This window comes from Coturnix japonica, chromosome 1 (genome assembly GCF_054131305.1).
Source record: "Coturnix japonica strain WE chromosome 1, WE-NBRP24, whole genome shotgun sequence".
Lineage (NCBI taxonomy): Eukaryota > Metazoa > Chordata > Aves > Galliformes > Phasianidae > Coturnix > Coturnix japonica.
In genome coordinates this window covers 177987440-178010450 of record NC_140663.1, presented here as the reverse complement: position 1 = coordinate 178010450, position 23011 = coordinate 177987440, and the positions used below count along the sequence as shown (strand labels likewise).

General features: G+C 47.7%; 1 protein-coding gene across 10 annotated transcripts in view; it reads right to left on the bottom strand.

The window, feature by feature from the left end:
* The window catches only part of RAB6A (RAB6A, member RAS oncogene family), a 53018-nt gene that overhangs the window by 15629 nt on the left and 14378 nt on the right, over positions 1-23011 (bottom strand). For 8 of the 10 annotated variants that reach the window (XR_014942282.1, XM_085536647.1, XM_085536652.1 and 5 more), the window contains one exon: positions 3076-3134. Coding sequence is in view for 9 of the 10 variants with exons in the window: in XM_085536645.1 (XP_085392771.1) it covers positions 3076-3134 (59 nt within the window). In the remaining variant the exon portion in view is untranslated. Of the gene's footprint in view, positions 1-3075; positions 3135-5764; positions 5833-21313; positions 21439-23011 lie in introns of all 10 variants that reach the window. The other 2 variants (XM_085536644.1, XM_085536648.1) reach the window with 2 other exon arrangements.

The following is a 23011-nucleotide window of genomic DNA, read 5'->3' as shown; positions in this document are numbered from 1 at the left end:
TCTCATTAACCTCCAGGGTCTGGGATTTAGTCCTTTTACTAAAGACAGAAGCGAAGAAGGCGTTCAGTATTTCCTCCTTCTCAGCATCCCCCGTTATCAGAACACCCCCCTCACTTAGTATGGGGCCCACATTCTCCCTAGCCTTCCTTTTGCTGTTAACATACTTAAAAAAGCCTTTTTTATTATCCTTTATCTCCTTAGCTAGATTCAACTCCAGGTGGGCTCTAGCCTTCCTGGTCGCATTCCTCATCTGGAATATTGCGTCCAGTTCTGGGCTCCCCAATACAAAAAAGACAGGGATCTCTTGGGAAGAGTCCAGCGTAGGGCCACTAAGATGGTGAAGGGCCTGGAGCATCTCCCCTATGAGGAGAGACTTAGGGAACTGGGTCTGTTTAGCCTTGAGAAAAGGAGGCTGAGAGGGGATTTGATCCAGGTTTATAAATACCTGAGGTGTGGGAGCCATAGTGGTGAGGCTGGTCTCTTTTCAGTAGTGCGTGGGGATAGGACTAGGGGTAATGGGATGAAAGTACAGCATAGGGAGTTCCTTAATAAGAACTTCTTTACAGTGAGGGTGACGGAGCACTGGAACAGGCTGCCCAGGGAGGTGGTGGAGTCTCCTTCTCTGGAGATATTCAAGACCCTCCTGGACGCCTACCTCCCATAGATCCCCACAGAGACCCATAGACCCCATAGATCCCCATAGAGACCCCATAGATCCCCATAGACCCCAGAGACCCCATAGATCCCCACAGAGACCCCACAGATCCCCACATATCTGTGTGATGTGATGTAGGGAGCCTGCTTTGGCAGGGGGGTTGGACTCGATGATCTCTATAGGTCCCTTCCAACCCCTACAGCTCTGTGATTCTGTGATTTTAGATCTTGGCAATGAAAATGTTTAAGAGTTACACATCCCAACTTACAGCCAAGCGTGTCTGTCCACCTGTACTGTCCTGACCCCACCACAAGGATACAGAGAAGAAGCAGCAGCAGATGGCGAGGGGGGGGGAGGGATTCAGACTTTAACTAAAATAAGTAAGCTAAAAACAGCCATCTTGTCACAGATTCTGACAAAAAGGAGGAGAAAAGCACAGGGAATCTTCCCATATCAGCCGTATGGAACTCAATGCCATCCTCCCTGCTCTTCCTCCAAGAGGCTGAAGCTGAAGGGAAGCGTGGCTTGTAATTTTCCACTTGCATAACACACACAGAGTCTTCCCGTTTGCCAACGTTGCTCCTTCATTATGCATCACACTCAGTGCCACGGAACAAGGAAAACCTCTCCCAGCATATCCACGGAGAGGAATCACTGCTGGTGTAACAGACAGCGCTGCTTTATTCCAGGTGTTTGGGGCTGACACAGTGCTGCAGGTCCTTGGTTTGTTCACAAATGCTGCATTCATGAAAGCAGCTTTTTAATAAGCCACGGGCAGCAGCTCAACTCCTCTTATTAAGCAGCGAGCCAAAAAAAATAAGGAGGAACGTACAGCACAGATTCTCCCAAACCGCACCTTTCTATTTTTACCAGCTGAACACGACGGGGCCTTGCTCTAATGATGGGTTGTGGCAGCTCTCAGAAAACATGCATTCAAAATTCATCTGAAATGTCCAGAAAGAGCAAATCAGGCAGCAGCTGAGCTGCAGCTGCAGCCAACCATGTCCATGCTTTGACTTGCGGTGCCGTGCATGTAGCTGGCTCTGAGAGGTCTCTATCAAACCCTGGGAATGAAGGAAGGTATATTCTGGCTTGGCATTACGTCTCGTGTGATTTTGGCCAAATTATTTCAGTCCTTCTGACTAATTCCCTCTTCCAGCTGTGTGAAAATAGGGCACGTTCTCCTGTATTTCAGGAAAATGGGGGTCGCTGGATGAATGACACCACACCGAGTACATTAACACACAAAACAAGCACGCATTGCTGACAGCTAAATTGAAGCTATCTTCTAAACCCTTGAGATTCCTTACTGGTTTAAGTCCCACTCATTCATTTCGGAATCATTTTCTATGTAACGTTCGACCAGCTTCCCCATTGAGATCACTACGCTATCATCAAGCACAGAGGGCCAAACCTCCTCAAACAGAACTAGGACGCAGACTCTGCAGAGAGAAGGAGCAAACCTGAAAGAAAAACACTGTGGGGGGGAAAGGAAAAAAAAAAAGCAGATTAAATAAAAGGACGGCATTCACATGTCCATGTAATTACAGCGGGTAGGATTTGAAAGGCTGTTTGCTCCCGTGGGAGCAATGATGTGTACTCTAGCCCTCCTACACCACAGAAGCTTCGCTTCTCCTATCATTAAGTGAGAGCTGCATCTCATTGTGACCAACTCACAGAGCAGCAATGTGGAATCACTGATGAGGCAGGAAGGGAATCATTAACGGGGAAAGAGATTTAATCAAGAGACACTTGGATAGACACTAAGTAACAGAAGAATCACAGCTTTTTCTGTACTCTTTTCCCATTACCTTCTCCTCCCACCTCCCCAAACAACCCTTCACATTTCTCAGGGAACAGATTTTCTCAGTTCAGCAAATGCAGAACATCACCAAGCACAACCAAGTTGTGAAGCACGTTGTGGCTTAGAGAAGACCCACTTTAGTTTATGAAACCGAATTGCTTTTGTAGCTTGCCACCTTTCCAGGCTCGTCCTACGGTGTGGGAGTGGATAACAATGACCGTTCCCCTGGCATTTAGAAAGCCTGCACAGCATCCTAAAGCACCCAGATCCTACGGCTCAGCTTTCTGCCTCTTCTTTTTTAAGGAACGAAGTGCCTGCTCTGTTCTCCGTGAGATCTGCAATGATCTGGTAGCAAGCAGTGAAAAACCTGGCAGACTTACAGCTGCTGTCACTTCTGTGTACCTAAGAGGTCTATCCTTTATAGCTACAGCTCATCCTGCTGCGAGCTGCAGATAAGCTATTCCTGCATGAAATGCCATTCTGAAAGGTTATTGAAATATAAAGCTTTAAGATGTAACAGCTAAGAATGTGGTGTGTGTCCTATTATCTACTGCAGCCCAATGGGTTCTGCCTGCTACGAAGAAGCCTTAGAGAAGATAAACAGGGATCCATTTACCTGGTAGGTGTTGTCAAAGCTGTCATACATGAACCTGGTGATCAAGGAAGTCTTCCCCACTACAAGGAGACAAAAACAAAAACACAGTTTCAAGGAACAATTTCAATGCCAGTTTCAAGCAAACACAATATGAGAAGACAAGACTGAAGAGCATCACTGCTGAGATGTTCACCACGTGCCCATAGTGCCTGCAACCAGCTTCACCCTTTCTTTGACACTGCACTCATTGCACCTTTCTACATAGGCAGGCTCATGAACACCTGAACCTTGGCTTGGTGTCCAAATACCTTTAAGTGGAGGTAGATCCCTTAGGAAACAGCTGGATTTACTCAAGAATCAATTGGCTCCAGCTGATTTCTCCCAGTCTCCTTGCACCTCTGATTTGCCATCTCCAAGCACAGGTAAAGGGCACTGCAATAAGTGCTTCCCCCTTACACAGCACATCAGCAGGCACCAGACCACACCAGCATGAAGAGCAGCTGCTTACGGGTTTAATTCCACCATGATTATACAGGTTTAATTCCACTATGATTACTGAACAGTCACCAGATATATAAGAAAATCACCTCGCTTACAAGATCCTCGTGGATGTGAAAGCTCACAGTTCCCACTGTATTTATAATTCAAAGGGAAAGGGAATGGCAAAAGGGGAGGAAATGGGAAGGGGAATGAGAAGGGGATGGAGAAGGGAATGGGTAAGACCTTCCTCTTGCAGCCAACTGTAGAACTCAGTGAGCCCCTATTTCCCCTTGGCAGAGCACCAAGGAGGGACCAACAGGCCACATTTGGAGCTGAGCCCCTTGGATGAGTTCTGGTTTAGCATCATTTGTATTTGGAACTTCATAATGGGGAGCTGAACTCCTGTGCGTGGCCTTCATCTTTACTGATTTACAGACTGAGAACCCGAATCCCATCCTGTTACAGGTTTTCACTTGCTGTCTCTCCTGCTTCACTGGTTCTATGTTTATTAAAGTGACAAAAGGCATTTAATCTGGGAGTGATTGCAAGCAAGATGCAGGACAGAATCAGAATTCAAAATCAGTTTGAAGATATGGAGAAGTGACCTGAAGTGGAAAATGAAACTCAGCAGGGAGAAGCAGCACAACATACCTGGCTGCCTAAAACTCACTGCAAACACCTGGGGAAGCAAAGTGGGGGCTACACCCAAGGCAGAAGACAAGCAAGACTTCAGCAAGGATCCATTGGGTGCTACAGTGTTAATTGGAGCTCTTGGAAGTATTTCAACACACAAACACGTCCAGGGCAGCGTTAGTCAGCAATGCGGTAGCATCCAACATCCTGTAAGCCAAAATTTGCCTGGTATGTGTTAACATATCCCTGGAGGAATAAAGGTGGGGGAAGGAACACGGTGAATGTGGCTGTACCTCTGTGCAGGGTGAGGCTGGAGCAGAGGGAGCTGCTGGAGGCAATGAGGGCTGTGTTAGAGGACCCTGCACACAGCAGGGGGTTGGAGCTGGATGAGCACTGTGGGCCTTTGCAGCCCAGGCCATTCTATCATTCTATGATCCCACCAGCTAAAAGCCAAGCCCAAGGTCCCATCAGAGAAGGTGTGTAATTTTAAAGCTCATGAAAATCTGAAATAAGCTGTTCAGATGGGCAGTGGATGCTCTGCTCCTTGGCGTGCAGAGCTGTCCGTGTCATTCTACTGCAGGGACTCAGACACAAAGCACTCAACAACATTTGGAAGCAATGAGAAACTGAGAAGTGATTAACCTAAAAACCATTTGTTCCAGCACCTCAATATTAAGCTTGGAAACTTTTCTAAGCAGCTGAACACCAGCAGCACCGTGGGTTTCATTAGATGTGCTTTCTGCTCCTTTAAGCTCCTGATGCAATGAGAAGAAAGCCTGCATTACCCAGCTCTAATCACACAGCTGCGCCTCACACACCATTGCTTAAGTGCACAGATCCAGCCCTGCAAGGAAAAGCAACCAATGCTGACAACCCAGGGGGAGCAGAGAGAAAAGTGTTGTGCTGTGCAAGGCAGAAAGCGCAGGCATTCCTCTGCCCTCACTGTGATAAAGAGCCAGGCTTTAGTATGTAATGGAACAGAAAGCAAGCTGCTGTTGTGCTGTATGAAAAGAGGAGACTCCTGAAAGGAAAGGTTTGGTGGCTGTTTAGCACATAGACAAGATACCCGGTATCTTTCTAAATCAGCAACTGAATGAGTGACAGCAAACAGCGAAGCATCCAAGACACATAATTGAGTTAAAGGATGGGAACTTGTGAAGCTTCTGCCTGTGAAATTGCCATTAACTCCAGGGGCCCAAATTCAAAGCCTTCAGCAGCTAATTGAGTCAACCTGATCGATACTCTTTGTCTGCGAAGCCCCGAGCCACTGCCTAGCACTTATTGCAGAAAGCATTCATTTGCGAGATGAAATCAATACGTTAATCTCATCGTTCCAGCAACTGTGATCTGACAGCAGCTCCGGGAGAGATTTCAAGGTCATCCATCCTATTCTTGAGAGCACTGTGCTGCTTTTGGAGCTTTGCGTGTCCATCCCCAACCACTGTATAATGACGTTGATAAATAGTGGGCACCAGCAATTCCTCTGTGCCACAGCTTGCTGCTCTTGGCACTCCAAGCAGTAACAAGTCACTGGGGAGGCTCTCACAGGAGCGAGGGATGAAGAGCCATTAGGTACAGAGCATTGCTCCACGCTCACATGGCTTTAGGAGGTCATTTGTTGCCACACAGGGTCTGCAAAGGGCTGAGGCAAATCTCAGGAGTGACCTACGAAGAAAAATGAAACTGGAATTGGGCCATTTGTGCTTTATGGTGAATGGGACATGCAGGCTGCACCTCCTTATTTCACAGAATCACTGAATGGCCTGGGTTACAAAGGCCCACAGTGCTCATCCATCCCAACCCCCTGCTGTGTGCAGGGTCACCAACCAGCAGCCCAGGCTGCCCAGAGCCACATCCAGCCTGGCCTTGAATGCCTGCAGGGATGGGGCATCCCTAAAAATAATCAGATTGATCCATCTCCTTCATTGTAAAGCATAAAAATGGCCTAAACCTTCCCAAATTCTCAGAGGTAGAGTCAGTTAACAAAGCCAAGGGATCTATCAGAGGAAGGTGGAGAAAGCATCCTCACCACAAAGACACCAATAATGTAATCCCAAAAAGTTGGGGATTGGGATGGTCCTGGGTGAAAGTTGGACTCGATGATCCTTGTGGGTCTCCTCCAACTCGGGATATTCACTCTGTGGTTCTATCAAAGACTCTGCTCCCTCCAGCTCTTTAAAGGAAGTCATAGCAGCATGGTGGGGGTCGGCTTCTGTTCCCAGGTCAAAGCCAGAGGAGAACTCACTGGAGAGGTGACGCACTGTTCACAGGTTGCCCAAGGAGGCTGTGGATGCCCCATCCCTGCAGGCATTCAAGGCCAGGCTGGATGTGGCTCTGGGCAGCCTGGGCTGCTGGTTGGTGACCCTGCACACAGCAGGGGGTTGGAACTACATGATCATCATGGTCCTTTGCAACCCAGGCCATTCTATGAGAACAGGGAATAACAATACGGTAACCTCCAGGGAGGGTCAGGTTGGATATCAGGGAAAATTTACTCCCCAAAGAGAGTTGATGCAGTGGCACAGACTGCACAAGGGGTGCAGGGGTCACCATCCCTGGGGGTGTTGAGAACCATGGGGATGTGGCACTGAGGGATGAGGGCAGTGGGCACAGTGAAGTAGACTGAGCTTTTCCAACCTTAATCACTCCATGATTCCTCTCAGATTTGGTTAAAATAATAAATCCCATCAGCACTATGACTCTCACAGAGAAGCTCACCCCGTGATGAGAGAACACACGAGTCCAGATCTAGAAGAAGCAACCCAAATCAATGAGACAAAAAAGCAGCGCTAAGAACAATATATCGAATTATGAATGCATGAAAACCAATTTTAGATCGTTATTTAAGAAGCCCAGAAATGAGGATGTTCATATTTGACTTAAAACGATCTGCATGAACCAGTAATCAAGAAGAATATTTTTAGGTATGTCAGTCTGAGCTCCTAAAACAGAACTGCTGTATTAAAGTCATTACGGCAGTTTCCTTAAAAAAAATCCTCCCCTGCTTTTCACTCTCATGCTACAGAAACTCTACCCAGACCCCCCAGTGCAGGAAGCAAAACTCATTCATCTTCCCACAGACTGCTCTCCTTCAGCTCCTCCGTGAGACCAACTTTATCCACTGGCACAGCTGGGGAACTTAAAGGGCAGCACAACTCAACACAACCCAACACAACTCAACATGACCCAGTAAAACCCAACACAACTTAACACAACCCAATACAACCCAGCACTACTCAACACAACCCCAACACAACCCAACACAACCCAGCACAACCCAACCCCAACCCAACCCCAACCCAATCCCAGCACAACCCGGCACAACCCAACACAACCCCAGCACAACTCAACACAATCCAACACAATCCCAACACAACCCAAGCACAACCCAGCACAACCCAGCACAACCCAGCACAACTCAACACAACCCCAACTCAACCTCAGTACAACACAAGACAACCCAACCCCAACACAACCCCAGAACAACTCAACACAACCCCAACACAACCCAACACAACCCAGCACAACCCCAACCCAACCCCAGTACAATCCAGTACAACCCCAGCACAACTCAACACAACCCAACACAACCCCAGCACAAACCAAACACAACCCAGCACAACACAACACAACCACAGCACTACTCAACACAACCCCAACACAACCCAGCACAACCCAACCCCAGCACAACGCGGCACAACTCAACACAATCCCAACACAACCCAGCACAACCCAACCCCAACGCAACCCCAACCCAACCTCAGTACAACCCAACACAACCCCAACACAAACCGAACACAACCCAGCACAATCCCAACACAACCCCAGCACAACTGCAACACAATCCAGCACAACTCAACCCCAACACAACCCCTGCACAACTCAACACAACCCAACACAATCCCAACACAACCCAACACAACCCCAACACAAACACAGCACAACTGCAACACAATCCTGCACAACTCAACACAACCAAGCACAACCCTAGCACAACCCCAACCCAACCCTAGCACAGCCAAACACAACCCCAGCACAACCCAATGCAACCCAACACAACCCAGCACAACCCAAACCCAACTCCAGCAGTGGGGTTCAACACAACTCAACACAAGCCAACACAACACCAGCAGAATCCAGCACAACCAACACAACCCAGTGCAACCCAACACAACCCTATCAAAACCGAGCACAACCCCAATCCAACACCAGTACAACCCAGTACAACCCCAGCACAACTCAACACAACCCAACACAATCCCAATACAACCCCAGCACAAACCAAACACAACCCAGCACAACCCCAACACAACCCCAGCACTACTCAACACAACCCCAACACAACCCAGCACAACCCAACACAACCCAGCACAACCCAACACAACCCTGCACAACCCAACCTCAACCCAACCCCAACCCAATCCCAGCACAATCCAGCACAACCCCAGCACAACTCAACACAATCCAACACAATCCCAACACAACCCAGCACGACCCAGCACAACTCAACACAACCCAACACAACCCAACCCCAACCCAAGCACAACCCCAACCCAACCTCAGTACAACCCAACACAACCCAGCACATCCCAACACAACTCAACACAACCCAACACAACCCCAGCACAACTCAACACAACCCAGCACAACCCCAGCACAACCCAACACAACCCCAACCCAACCTCAGTACAACCCAACACAACCCCAGCACAAACCAAACACAACCCAGCACAACACAACACAACCCCAGCACAACCCAACCCCAATACAACCTCAACCCAACCCCAACCCAATCCCAGAACAACCCAGCACAACCCCAGCACAACTCAACACAACCCAACACAATCCCCACACAACCCAGCACAACTCAACACAACCCCAGCACAACTCAACAAAACCCAACACAACCCCAGCACAACCCAAGCACAACCCAACACAACCCCAGCAAAACCCCAACACAACCCAGCACATCCCAACCCCAACCCAACACAACCCCAACACAACCCAGAACAACCCAACCCCAACATAACCCCAGCACAACCCAGCACAACCCCTGCACAACTCAACACAACCCCAACACAACCCCTGCACAACTCAACACAACCCCAACACAACCCCTGCACAACTCAACACAACCCAACATAATCCCAACACAACCCAGCACAACCCAACCCCAACCCAACCTCAAACTAACCCCAACCCAATCCGAGCACAACTCCAGCACAACTCAATACAACCCAACACAACCCAACCCCAACCCAAGCACAACCCCAACTCAACCTCAGTACAACCCAACACAACCCAGTACATCCCAACCCCAACACAACCCCAGAACAACTCAACACAACCCAACACAACCCCAACACAACCCCAGTACAACCCAACACAACCCAGCACAATCCCAACCCCAACACAACACAACCCCAGTGCAACCCAACACAACCCCAGCACAAACCAAACACAACCCAGCACAATCCCAACCCCAACACAACACAACCCCAGTACAACCCAGTACAACCCCAGCACAACTCAACCCAACACAACCCAGCACAACCCCAACCTAACCCCACTACAACCCCAACACAATCCCAACACAACCCAACACCAGCCCAACCCAAACCCAATATAACCCCAACACAACCCAGCACAACCCAACACAACCCCAGCACAACCCAATACAACCCAAACACAACCCAGCACAACCCAACACAACCCAAACCCAACCCCAGCAGTGGTGTTCAACACAACCCAACACAACCCCAGCAGAATCCAGCACAACCGACACAACCCAGTGCAACCCAACACAACCCTATCAAAACCGAGCACAACCCCAATCCAACACCAGTACAACCCCAGTACAACTCAACACAACCCCAACCCAACCCCAGTACAATCCCAGCACAACTCAACACAACCCAGCACAACCCAACACAACCCAAACATAACCCCAGCAGGGTGAGCTGCTGCTCTCCCCTCCTGCACCAACTCAAGGCTCCAACCGAGGAACTCTTTACCGCAAAGTGTTTGCTATTGATTTCACTTCTCTGTCTACTCTGTCAGATCTCTAGTCAGACCTCTTTGATTCCGCCACTGCTCTCCTGCCGCAAGGTGCCTAGACGAGGTCAGGCCAAAGGGCCATCAAACCCAATACCCGCCATCCTTATGTGTCCAATAAATCAAAAAACATCCAAAAGAAAACTGAGAAAAAAGCTGGTAAAGCAGAAAACTCCCCCAAACACATCCACTGTGCTGCCTTAAGTAGCTCTAGGGGGGGGGGGAAATTGCTATTTTGAACAAAAATGGGTGGCTATAGGTTTATTTTATTATACACATGTATCAGACAGAGCACATTTGGGCCCCCATGGTAGTGCCGGCTGTGGAGCGCAATGGTTGCCCCCATTGATTCCACAAAATAAGAACATTTTGTGCTGCTAACACTACAAAAATTGTGCAAGTTGCATTTGTACCACTTCAGCCGTTCTCTTGCATTGTCCCAAAGCACCAATGGCTTCTTTATGTATAAAGAAAACGGTTCAACTAACCTCTCTTAAGAAAACCTATTCCCAGCCTAATTAGAGATCTAACTCATAACTTACACCCCTGTCCTCGTAACAGATTTGCATCTTTAAAGGAGTTTAAGATGCTGTTTAGGAAATTCACTCGGAGTATCCCAAAGAGGGAAATAAATGAGACCCAGAAAAGCAAAGAACAGGAGGTTTGGGTTGGGTTTTTCAAAATAAACTTTAGAGATGTTCCATCATTTCCTACTTTAAATATATTTGCTTTGTTCCTCCTATGTGCACAGAACTATTCATATGGTGTTGATGGAGGGGAGAAGGATGGACAGCACAGGGACCAACTCAGAAGGGGTGTTCCAGGCAGTATATGTAGCTCTTATAGATCCTAACTCCCTAAGTAGCCCCAGACAGATCAGTGTAATCAATAACAATGTCCAACTTGGCCTATGGAGGCCAATGAATCGTTGCCAATCCTTCATTTCTTTTCAGGTCACCACAAACAACAATGGCCTTTTTATTTTTTTATCCCTTTCTTTAATTAAAGCGCTATTGAAAACTGTTTGATAGAGCACCATATCGATTCCTTTGGCCTCAGGGACTGCCAGCAGCCTGCAGCATCACTGCCTGGGATCCACATGCTAAGCAGGGAAGCCCACTTCCCATTCCATGTGCTGTATGAAACACACCATGATGTTCATATCACACCATCCAGGACTTCCAGGGACATCCACTATGTTTATCAAAAATCAGGGGGTGTCAATCCTTGTGGACCCCCCCCCAGCTCAGGTTGGTGACCCTGCACACAGCAGGGGGTTGGAGCTGGGTGAGCACTGTGGGCCTTTGCAACCCAGGCCATTCTATGATTCCTTGGGAGGCAAATGGATGAGCTCAGGATCCTGGTGTAGCGACAGGACAAGCAGCAGTGGCCTAAAACTGGGACATAGGAGGTTCCATACTAATTTGTGGAAGATCTTCACGGTAAAGGTGATGGAGCACTGGAGCTGAACTTCATTCCTACAGCAGCCACACCAAAGAACAACAAGTTGTACTTCACCTTTTTCAGTTTCCTATTGCTTTCTAGTAACCAGCAGACAGAAGAATAAGAAAGAATTGACAGCAGTCGTGACCACAGCTGCTCCGTGTCTGAGCCACTCCCATTTGCCCCTATGAAGAAAAGCAAGAGCTCTGCACAAGCTTATGAGAAATTCAGTATGACCTGGGATGTGAGAAACCACCCCATGAAATGACCGATGCAGAAGTGATCCTTCCCACGCCCTTAATGCACTAAGTACAAGGTAAGGCACAAAAGTTGCTTGTTTTCTCCTTATAAATTGGGTTAGCACAGTCCTTAAAGAGACTCGATAGAAAACAGCTTTTCCAAGGCACGCCGAGATAGTTTTTATTGCAGATGAGCCATCGGGTGCAAAGAAGTTCCAGCCCTCACTGCAATGAAGCAGTGAGCGCAGGCAGAACGTTGGCTGCTGAGGAAATTTCTGCTCTCATTTTGCCACATAACCACCTCGAATTTCAGCCCATTATTTGTCGACGGAAGAACTGAGTGAAATCTTTGCAAGCCTCCGTATCTCAGCAGTTCCCTGCAGCTCTGCCAAGCAGAAAATGTGACATCAGCCTTTTAGCTCACTAGACAGCCTTCAGCACTCCAGTGTTTAAAAAAGAAAAGGCTGCATTTAACAAACCCGAACAGACCACGAGCTGAGGTATACAAGCCCAAATTGATGGCAGGAAGGGTGGATGAATATTTATGACTGTCTGGTGCAGAACAGCAGGAAGGGAAGCGACAGAGCTGAGTGAAATAGCGTGATATAACAAGGAGTGACACCTACCCAGCAGATGAGCGCGCATCAAGCCATTATGTGCACGGCTGATATCATCTGCAGCTCATGCCCACGTGCTACACTAACATGGACACAAAGAGAAGCAAGGCGAATTTCAGTGGCACAATTCTTCAACACTAAGCACAGCAAAGAAGCTGCAAGAATCCCATGTTTCAGTGCTGTCATCACGTTCTGTGTTTTTCCATACAGTGATAAAGGCCCCCTACCAAAGAGCTCCTGCAAAGGTATCAACATCTGTGATCTGCTTTTGCTACAGCCTCACGATGTCGGTGCAATCTGCAGCTCCTCAAGTCCATCTCTCACAGAGGTGTCTTCAGACAGCAGATGCCACTCAAGCTGTTTGTTCCAGGGGCACAGGTTCAGCTCTTCTCCTTGGCTACAGCTGCAGATGAAGATTTAACGGCTTGCAACAGAAATGGAGGCATATGAATTTCAAGCAATGCCTTCAACCTTCACCCAGAGGGTGGTGACGCACTGGAACAGGTTGCCCAAGGAGGCTGTGGATGCCCCATCCCTGCAGGCATTCAAGGCCAGGCTGGATGTGGCTCTGGGCAGCCTGGGCTGCTGGTTGGTGACCCTGCACACAGCAGGGGGTTGAAACTACATGATCATCGTGGTCCTTTGCAACCCAGGCCATTCTATCATTCAGTGAAAACTGGAACTGAAGCTGAAGCACTTCTCTGACCTAGAAAGAGCTTCTTCCCATGGTCCTGCTCATGGCTGAGAGCAGCAAGGCCTGTGTCACTTGGCACTGGTGTTGCAGGGACACGGGTTAGTGTGCAGGGAGCTGATGGGCTGGAGGCTGGATGTGATGATCTCAGGTCTTTTCCAACCCTAATGATGCCGTGATGACACAAAAGCAGACACATCCATCCACTTTCCTCCAATCCATCTTCTTACATTCCAGCCAAGCTGCCTGTTATTACTGACCCCAAGCTGGGGTTCAACAAGCTCTGACTTCAACAGGATCCTGTCTCAAGAGCCAAAAATCATTGATGTATGTTGTAAGGAAGAAGAAGCAATTTCATGTGCCAGCCCACTACATAGGAAAGAGATTCGTATTCGCTAGGAATAATAGTAAATAGTTAATACATGGGTACTTGTTCTGGATCCTTGGCTCAAAGGAATTAGGACTATGTTGTAAAATTGAGGACTGGAAAGCTGTCCTGGAAGGAATCTGCAACAGACTTTGATATAAGGATTAACCAAGAGACATCTTCAGGAGCACGGTGCTCCATCAGATTATCCTTTGAGTTCAGCCTGCCACACGTGTGTATTTCTCTAAAGGGAGCGTAAGAGGTTCAGCATCCGCGTTAATCAAAGAATGAGGCTGGATCAGATTTCTGCTCCAGATTCTTTGGCCCACTAGAATTACTGCAGGAAACATCAGCTCTGTGTAACTCGACGCTATCAGTTGTTTAACTCACAGCAGTTTGGTGTGCTGCAGAGCTCCAGGACTGCGGGTTCCTCCCAGCCCAAATGGTTTGAAGATTCTAAGATTTATCTCCCTATCCCCAGCCACAAAATGTGGTAAGAAAACATTCCACAACCCAGCTGTTCGAGACTGGTTCATGGCTCATGTGTGAAGATGTGCTCCCATCCAACTGAATGTCACAGAATCATGGAATGGCCTGGGTTGCAAAGGACCATGATGATCATGTAGTTCCAACCCCCTGCTGTGTGCAGGGTCACCAACCAGCAGCCCAGGCTGCCCAGAGCCACATCCAGCCTGGCCTTGAATGCCTGCAGGGATGGGGCATCCACAGCCTCCTTGGGCAACCTGTTCCAGTGCGTCACCACCCTGAATCCATTTAGACACGTCTTGGATTGCAGCGTTGGCCTCAATATGGGATTGCTGGTTTTGTAGAGGCACGGTCAGTCCCTCCAAAAAAGAAGGAATAAATGGTGATGTAAAATAGGATGACTTGGATTGCCAGGTTCCAAGGTCACAGCTGCGTGGTTTTAACTGGGAGCTTCCTGAAGAAACTGGAGAAAGGATGTTTCTTATTATATTAGCCAGGAAAAGCGCAGAGTTTGTCACTCCAAAGGAACTTTCTCAGCATTTAATTGCTCTCCCTCTATTTATCTTTTTTACAGGAGTCCAAGGGGGAAATAGAGAGAAAGAGAGAGAGAGAGGAAGCTGCTTCTGGCAGGTTTGAGCCAAGTGGAGACTCACAGGAGCTGCCTGTCAGCCAAGAGCTGCAGGAAAGGCACTGCCCAGTGGGGCCAATGCTTGATAATAGGGCTGGGAAGTAGGGTAAGGTCTGGGGTTGGTGAGGGCCACTGAGATGGTCAGAGGGGCTGGAGCAGCTCTGCTATGAGGAAAGGTTGAGGGAACTGGGCTGGTTTAGCTTGGAGAAGAGAAGGCTGCAGGGAGACCTCATTGTGGGCATCCAGTGGTGAGACTTGCAAAGGTTACTCAGTGACAGAGGATGGGGAAGAGACTGCCCCCAACACGCAGGGTCCAATTCTCCCCCAGGATCCTGCCTTTTATGTAAGCAATCCATTGAGATCCAAATGCCACAGCACAAAAAACCCCACCTGACTGTCACAGCTCGAAGCTGGAGGATGACTGGATAAGAATCTGCTGTGCCACTGATCTAAGTGTTCAGTGCCATATGGATGCATTTGATGCTGCCTCCAGGCATTTCAAGACCAGCAAGAGAAGCAAGGGATTGTCACTTGTACTTAAAGTTTGGCAGTAGCTACAGGGGAAAGGAGGAGGCAGAAAAATGCATTTCCTACTATCTTTTTTTGTTGTTTGTTTGGTTTTTTTTTAGGCAACATCAGCTGCTTGCTTCCTTTAGATACATTAGAACCCCATTTTATTTAGTGCTCTGCCTATGACGTACACGTTCTCTTGAAGGAGATGCTTGGCCTGGGTTGGAAGGGACCTCAAGGATCATGAAGCTCCAACCCCACACCACACACAGGGCCACCAACCTCCACATTGATACCAGCCCAGGCTGCCCAGGGCCCCATCCAAGCTGGCCTTGAACACCTCCAGGGATGGACGGGGCATCCACAGCCTTCAGGGCCCGAAGGAGTCACAGAGATCACCCCGAGCTTATTGATGACTAATCATATCTTTAATGACTTAAACTCGTCATTCTTTAACACTAAGTAAATCCTAATAAGCATCGGCACAGCTGATAAAACAGCACAGTTCTGATTATTAATGGGTGGGCAAGATTCCCCCTGGGATACACAGCGTGCATTGTCCCAGCGACAAAAATACACGGTGATAAACAGCCTCATTAACTCGTGTTATTTTCTTGTTAATTAGCTTTACTTTTTTCCTCCCAAAACGGGCGACATATGAAAGAGCACAATGCAAAATTTTGTTCTGTTTGTTTGGTGTCAGCCACGCCGAAATGAAGCGGTGCCCACGGGTCAGTGCCCTGCTTCCATCCTTACCAACCACAGCTGTGCTTCCTTTCTTGCTTTTCAAACAATTCTGTTGCACCCTGTGAAACCTTCCCACAACGGCTCTTTTGTTTGCCATAGAAAACAAACAAGAGCCAGCTCCTGGCTGTAGGATGAGGAGAATCTATACAGCACAGCCCTGTGTGTATATACCAGCATATAAAGTGATGTGGGGATTGTTTTACCTTGCTTTTTGCTAGAGAACATCATTCACCTTGCACTCATCTTCACTGCAAACATGGGGCTTCTATCACACAGAGCTCCTCAATCCCATCCCTGCAGGCATTCAAGGCCAGGCTGGATGTGGCTCTGGGCAGCTGGTTGGTGACCCTGCACACAGCAGGGGGTTGGAACTACATGATCATCGTAGTCCTTTGCAACCCATCCTGGAGTCACCCCAGGCCCAAGATGAGAGTCTATTAAAACACACAGATAAAGCTGTAACAATCTCATCTAAAAATACAGGCTGTGTATTCTGAAAATGAAGGCACTTGTCTGGGTTTCTGTAGACGAGTTCCAGATTGACCACATAACACAACCAGTGTGAGTGTCTCTGGTTAAAGGGTTTCTAAAACCAACACTGAACCAGCAGCAGCGTCACAAGGAGGAGACCTTCAGGCAGTTTCAGTTTTGCTCATCTGCTCCAACATGAAGCAGCTGGGAAGTTACACAACGCTGGTCCACGTGAAAAGCTGACAGCTTTTTATTCCAACAGCCATCATTCAGGGCTCTTGGAGAGGGTGCAGAGGAGACCACTAAGATGGGCATGGGGCTGGAGCAGCTCTGCTATGAGGAAAGGCTGAGGGAACTGGGCTGGTTTAGCTTGGAGAAGAGAAGGCTGCGGGGAGACCTCAGTGTGGGCATCCAGTACTTGAAGGGAGCATAACAGGAGGGGGGGATGGTTGTGAGGGTGGGCAGTGATAGGACAAGGGGGAATGGTTTGAAAGCAAGACAGGGGAGGTTCAGGTTGGATCTTAGGAGGAAGATTTACACCCAGAGGATGGTGATGCGTTGGAACAGGTTGCCCAAGGAGGCTGTGGATGCCCCATCCCTGCAGGCACTCAAGGCCAGGCTGGATGTGGCTCTGGGCAGCCTGGGCTGCTGGTTGGTGACCCTGCACACAGCAGGGGGTTGGAACTACATGATCTTCGTGGTTCTTTGTAACTCAGGCCATTCTATCATTCTATAATTCTTTACTCACATCTACATCCTGAAATCTCCCACCTGCACCGAGGGGCCTTACACCTTGCTGGCTCCAGAGCCGCATGTCCTGCAGGCAGCTTCAAAGAGACAGAATGCAAACAGCGCTGTGACCTCAACTGAAATACAACCCAAAGTGATGGAGTTGGAAGGAGAACACCACCCATTTCTCAATGACTGATGCCCTTTAAGCTGGTGTGGAAATCAAGAACTAGCAGAGGTAGGAGCTATTATCAGTGGAAAAAGTCTTAGAGGCTTGTATAGACCTTAACAAAAGTGCTGAGATGTTTACATGCATTCTTTACGCACACTGTGTGCAAATGACCAAGCAAGAGCAAAAGTGTGGTTAATGGAGTGGCACATGCAAATCGCTGCGGCTGATGTGGTTTCATTCAAATGACAGACAGACAACAGAGGAAGAGCAAATTGAAGATAAGGCTACAACAAGCACTCAAGTGGTGCAAAAACACAGCCCACAACCATCAGCTCTGTGTCAGAAAACCAACAAAGCAACCAACAAAGGAGGGCAGATTGAAGTTGTTTACTATGAGAGTGGTGAGGTGCTGGAACAGCTGCCCAGAGAGGCTGTGGATGCCCCGTCCATCCCTGGAGGTGTTCAAGGCCAGCTTGGATGGGGCCCTGGGCAGCCTGGGCTGGTATTAGATATAGAGGTTGGTGGCCCTGCCTGTGGTGGGGGGTTGGAGCTTCATGATCCTTGAGGTCCCTTCCAACTCAACCATTCTGTGATTCAGTGAAATCCAACAGACGCATGGAAGTCTCAAGGCTCTGTATCACAGTGACCACAGATGTGGGCATGCCTGGGATCCCTGTGAGCACAGGAATGTAAATGGAATCTCTGCTAAAGCAACTTGAGAACAATCTGTTCAGGCAGGAGCAAATAGTTCTTTTCTCTTCCCTAAGAGCCTGAGTTCCACCAATTTGCCTGAAGCTACAGCTGTCAGAAATGGCTTCAGGAAAATGACTTTCATCCCTGACTTTCTGGTCTGTGGTGTGAGGAGCAGGATGAAGGTACAGGGCTGCATTTCATAGAGAGCCACCACAGCTTTTGTTAAGAAGCCATCTTTGTATTACAAGGGCATGTGTAAGGGTCAGCATTATCCGAAATATGCAAAGGGTCAATGTTCTCAATGGAAAACCTCCACTTCTTTATCACAGTCATTCAAGGTACTTCAAAAATTAGCCCAGAGAGTAACTGTTATCAGGACAGCTATCCCATAGAAGAGTTTAAAGCCAACCAGAGAATCACAGCATGGGCTGGATTGGAAGGGACCTCAAGGATCATGAAGCTCCAACCCCCCACCACACACAGGGCCACCAACCTCCACATTGATACCAGCCCAGGCTGCCCAGGGCCCCATCCAAGCTGGCCTTGAACACCTCCAGGGATGGACGGGGCATCCACAGCCTCTCTGGGCAGCTGTTCCAGCACCTCACCACTCTCATAGCACAGAACTTCCCCCTGACATCCAACCTCAATCTGCCCTCCTTCAACTCCAAACCATTTCCCCTTGTCCTGCTGTTATCCCCCCTTTCACAGAGTTGACTCCCCTCCTGTTTGTAGGCTCCCTTTAGGTCCTGGCAGGCTGCAATGAGGATCCCCAAGCTTAACCCCAACCCACCCCATCACACCTGCTGACCTTGTCTGCACAGCTCAAACATAAAGCAGTGAACAGATGTGGTGTAACTCCATTCACGAAGACAAAAGAGCACGTTGATCAATCCAGATTGCACTGCTTGGCTTGGAGATTCAGAACATCTCTATTTACTCCGCCTCTTCCTATAACAACGTGCTTATTTATTAGCTGTCGTAATTCCTGTTCCGATTGCTTTAAGGATCAAGTTGCATTTACACTCAAATTGGAAGCCGTCAAGTTTAAAAGCCCAATATTTAAGTTATTTTTTTATTGTCACGCAGAGGGAGCTTAATATTCACATTATACACATTGGCAGCTAAAGGCCATGGCGATAAACCCACTTTGTGAAGCATATTTTTCCATGCAGGCTCTGTCATTCACACACCTTATTAAAAACAAGAGCAGCACTGAGCAAAAAATCCACAAGGAGACCGTAAGTAATTAATCCTAAGATCCAATTTTTACATCCCAGTGTTTTAAATACCTAATTATCTGCTTTCGAATACTCAGAAGATGTCGAATGCTCCCATCCACAGACCAAGAGTAATTAAGGCACGTCAGACAGATGCTCCATGGGAAGAGCTGAGCAGCTCCTTGAAGAGCTCCTGCAGGAAGGAAAGGAGGCAGAGCTCCTGCAGGAAGGAAAGGGAGACACAGGGGAGGTTTAGGTTGGATCTGAGGAGGAAGTTTTACACCCAGAGGGTGGTGACGCACTGGAACAGGTTGCCCAAGGAGGCTGTGGATGCCCCATCCCTGCAGGCATTCAAGGCCAGGCTGGATGTGGCTCTGGGCAGCCTGGGCTGCTGGTTGGTGACCCTGCACACAGCAAGGTTGAAACTACATGATAATTGCTGTCCTTTGCAACCCAGGCCATTCTATGACTCTACAAGCCAAAAGACAACACGTGCTCTTCTATCTCTTCATATGTCCTAAGGAGCAGTGGGAAAGCAGCAAGAGAAGACATGCTCTGCAAGCAGATGTCCAGACACAACCAATTCCAGAAGATACTAATTGCCATAGAAACATTTTGCAAACAGAAGGCAGAAAACCAACAGATAACCGTGCATTTCTAGCTTAAATACCTTTAATAAAGTATTTGTTTCCAAAACAATGTTTGGAGCCAGTTTATACAAGAATCCATGAATAAATCCTCAATGATTTCAAACAATAACTGTGATTAAATAGGATAAGCTAACATTAGGACCAAGTGGGGTTATCTTTTGCTGTAACCATCAGAGCACTGAAGCTCCAGTGGTTCCATCCCTTTAAACTTGAGCATTATGAGCAGCAACGTCAGCGATCCAGGAACACAACCACACCATCTGACATTATATCCTAGAATTACGGGTTGGTTTGGGTTGGAAGGGACCATTAAGATCATTTAGCTCCATCCCCTTTGCTATAGGCAGGGACACAGCCCACTAGACCAGGCATTCAAAGCTTAATTAAAATCATATATCATATATGCTTAAAATCATATATCATACATACATATATATATATATATATATATATACACATCATATAAAAATATCCAACCAGCCATACAGAAAGCCAAAACTTAGCACAGAAGTCAGGGTGATGTCCAATATTCACTGCTAAGCCAAATACCCTCACCTTAATTCTCAGTACTGAAGCAAAACAGCAGCTTCTCCCATTCAAGAGCTGCCCCTGGTTGTGATAGAAGCAAAGCTCTTGGTGTAAGGGGTTTCACAGACAGGATCCTGTCAGTGTTGATCCACAGACAGATCTTCAGTGCTGGTACTCCAGCATAAACTGGAATTGCAAATTGAATGCCCTCCATTACATTACCATAGGGAAAATGCATCGAGAACTGTGACAGCTGGTTTTTTGAAGGCTGCCATGCCCATCCCTGAGCTCAAAGCTGAATGCACACATTAAAACAAGTCAGCTTGAGTCTTTGTGACGTCTCTAGCTTTCGTTTGAACACAGTATGACATTGAGTTGTATCACTAGCGGCTGCTCTGCAGCTCTCTGGTGAAGCAACAAAGACCCAGTGGTTCACAGCATCAGTGCAAGGATATTTCCAGCACTCCATGTCCTGTCATTCTGCCTGGAACAGTCAGGCTTGGAACATTCACCTTGCCTTTAATCCACCCTTGGAGATGCTCAAGGTTGGATGGGGCTCAGGGCAGCCAGATGTGATGCCTGATGTAGTAGGTGGCAACCCTGCCTGTGACAGGGAGGTGGGAATAAGATGATCATTGTGGGCCCTTCCAACCCAAGCCATTCTGGGGCTCTAGCCTGAAATTCTCCAGACAAAGAAGCTCCAATAGTTACACAGCACCTGAATCACAAGATTCACACGTTTTGACTCACCAGTCCAAAGGGAATCCCACAGGAAGCCTTCACTGAATACTGCTAACAGGTCAAGCAAAAAGCTTCTAATTAAAAGCACCTCCACGCTGGTTAATTAATTCACTTTAAGAGGTGCTTCCATCTACAGAACACCTAGACAGATACTACTTACAAGTACATGAGGAAACTGAAGGCAATCCATTTTAGCAGAGATGAAGGGATGGTTCTGGAGCAGCATGACATGAAGGCTATTTTAATCCCAGCACCAGTGGTGTCACAATGGCAGTCAGGAAAGCTCTAACAGAAGAGTATAAGGTTAGAGCATATGAACTTAAGATTTTCAGTTTACGTTGCCCTGAAATACAGAGCTCAAATGGACCCTGATCTTAACAGGATTAACCCAACACTCTTACTGAGCCCCATCCTCACTGCTTATATTATATTGTAGTTGCCCAACAGGGAGTCCAAGGCTGGAAAACATTTCTCTATTGCTATGGGAACACCTACAAACTGGAATTATCAATCACTTACACTGCGTTTCTCTGCTCCAAATCTAGTCAGAATCAGGATCTGATTTTCATTTTTTAGTAAACTAGAATGTCTCCGCTTCAAACCCACCCAGCCTTCGTCTGCCTTCCTTATGGTGTTCCAGCTCCCTGTGAGACAAAACCAATGCTCACCTCTTCCTTACTCCAAACATCCATTGAATGGTCACCACGAATACTCAGAGCCAACTGAAGAGCATCTCAGTGTAGCCTGTAATCGAGGAGCACACTGCAGACCTGGGGAGCATTATCTTCGTCAGCTAAAAGAACTACCTGAATTATTAATTCCCATCAAGTGTTACTGAAAGGGTTCTAATAATTTACTCTCGAATAGCTGGAAGAATTCAATGCATTGCAGATTTGCTTTTTACGCTGCAGTATGACTTCATACATTATACATATCGCTTGATATACAGAAGGCAAACAAAAGCACTCCCTAAATCACCAGCTTAGCTGTTGCAGTATCCACAAGTTCCTTTGCATTTTGCACATCTTTCTTTCGGAGATCCTATAAGCTCCAACCCAAAGCTGCCCTGCAAACCCACCTCCATCCTCTAACATCCACTGAGGGGCTCTACAGCAGTGCAGCCAACTCTTAACCTTGCATTCAACAAAACACTGCTCTGGTTCCCATCATCTTCTCTCTAAGGAGCCAGATTTGCTGCTGTTGTAGGGATAATTGGAACCTCCCAAGAATAGCCCAGCTGTGTCTCCCTGCCCTATTGGGGAAACAAAGGGAAGAAGTCATGCTCCTGCAAAACAAAGGCAGCTAAACGTGCATCTTCAACCTGAATTTCCTTTCCAATGACATCTGATGACCGGCAGTCTGCTTCAGCTCCTTTACCTCCATATGATGCCTTCCTAATTAAACCCTGCTCTCTGCAGGTCACTACAAACACAGCCTTAGGACATCTGGCACCACTACATCTGGCACTGTGTTTGAGCATTATCTACTCTTGTCCTTCAGCCTATGGAGTTTCATTTCAGTTCCTTAGGGGCACAGTTCCCTGTTTTTCTACTATGCCTGAGCACAGCTGGATCTTTTCTTAGTAAATCCTTTCCAGTGCTGGCAATGCAGGCAGAGCTCCTTCAGCCCAGCTGCAAGGTAAGCAAACAGGGATGGACACCATCATCCATCCTGCTAAAAGCTATTCACGTCAACAGGAAGCCTGACAGAGAAATCACAGCTACAAAGCACGCGGTCCAAATCCACTTCAAATGCTTAGCTTCCAATTTCCCTCCCAGATGAGGACACTATTTCTACCCTTGTCCTGTTTCCACGTAACCCAGTATGCAGCATGTGAGTCTATACAAAGCTACTGATG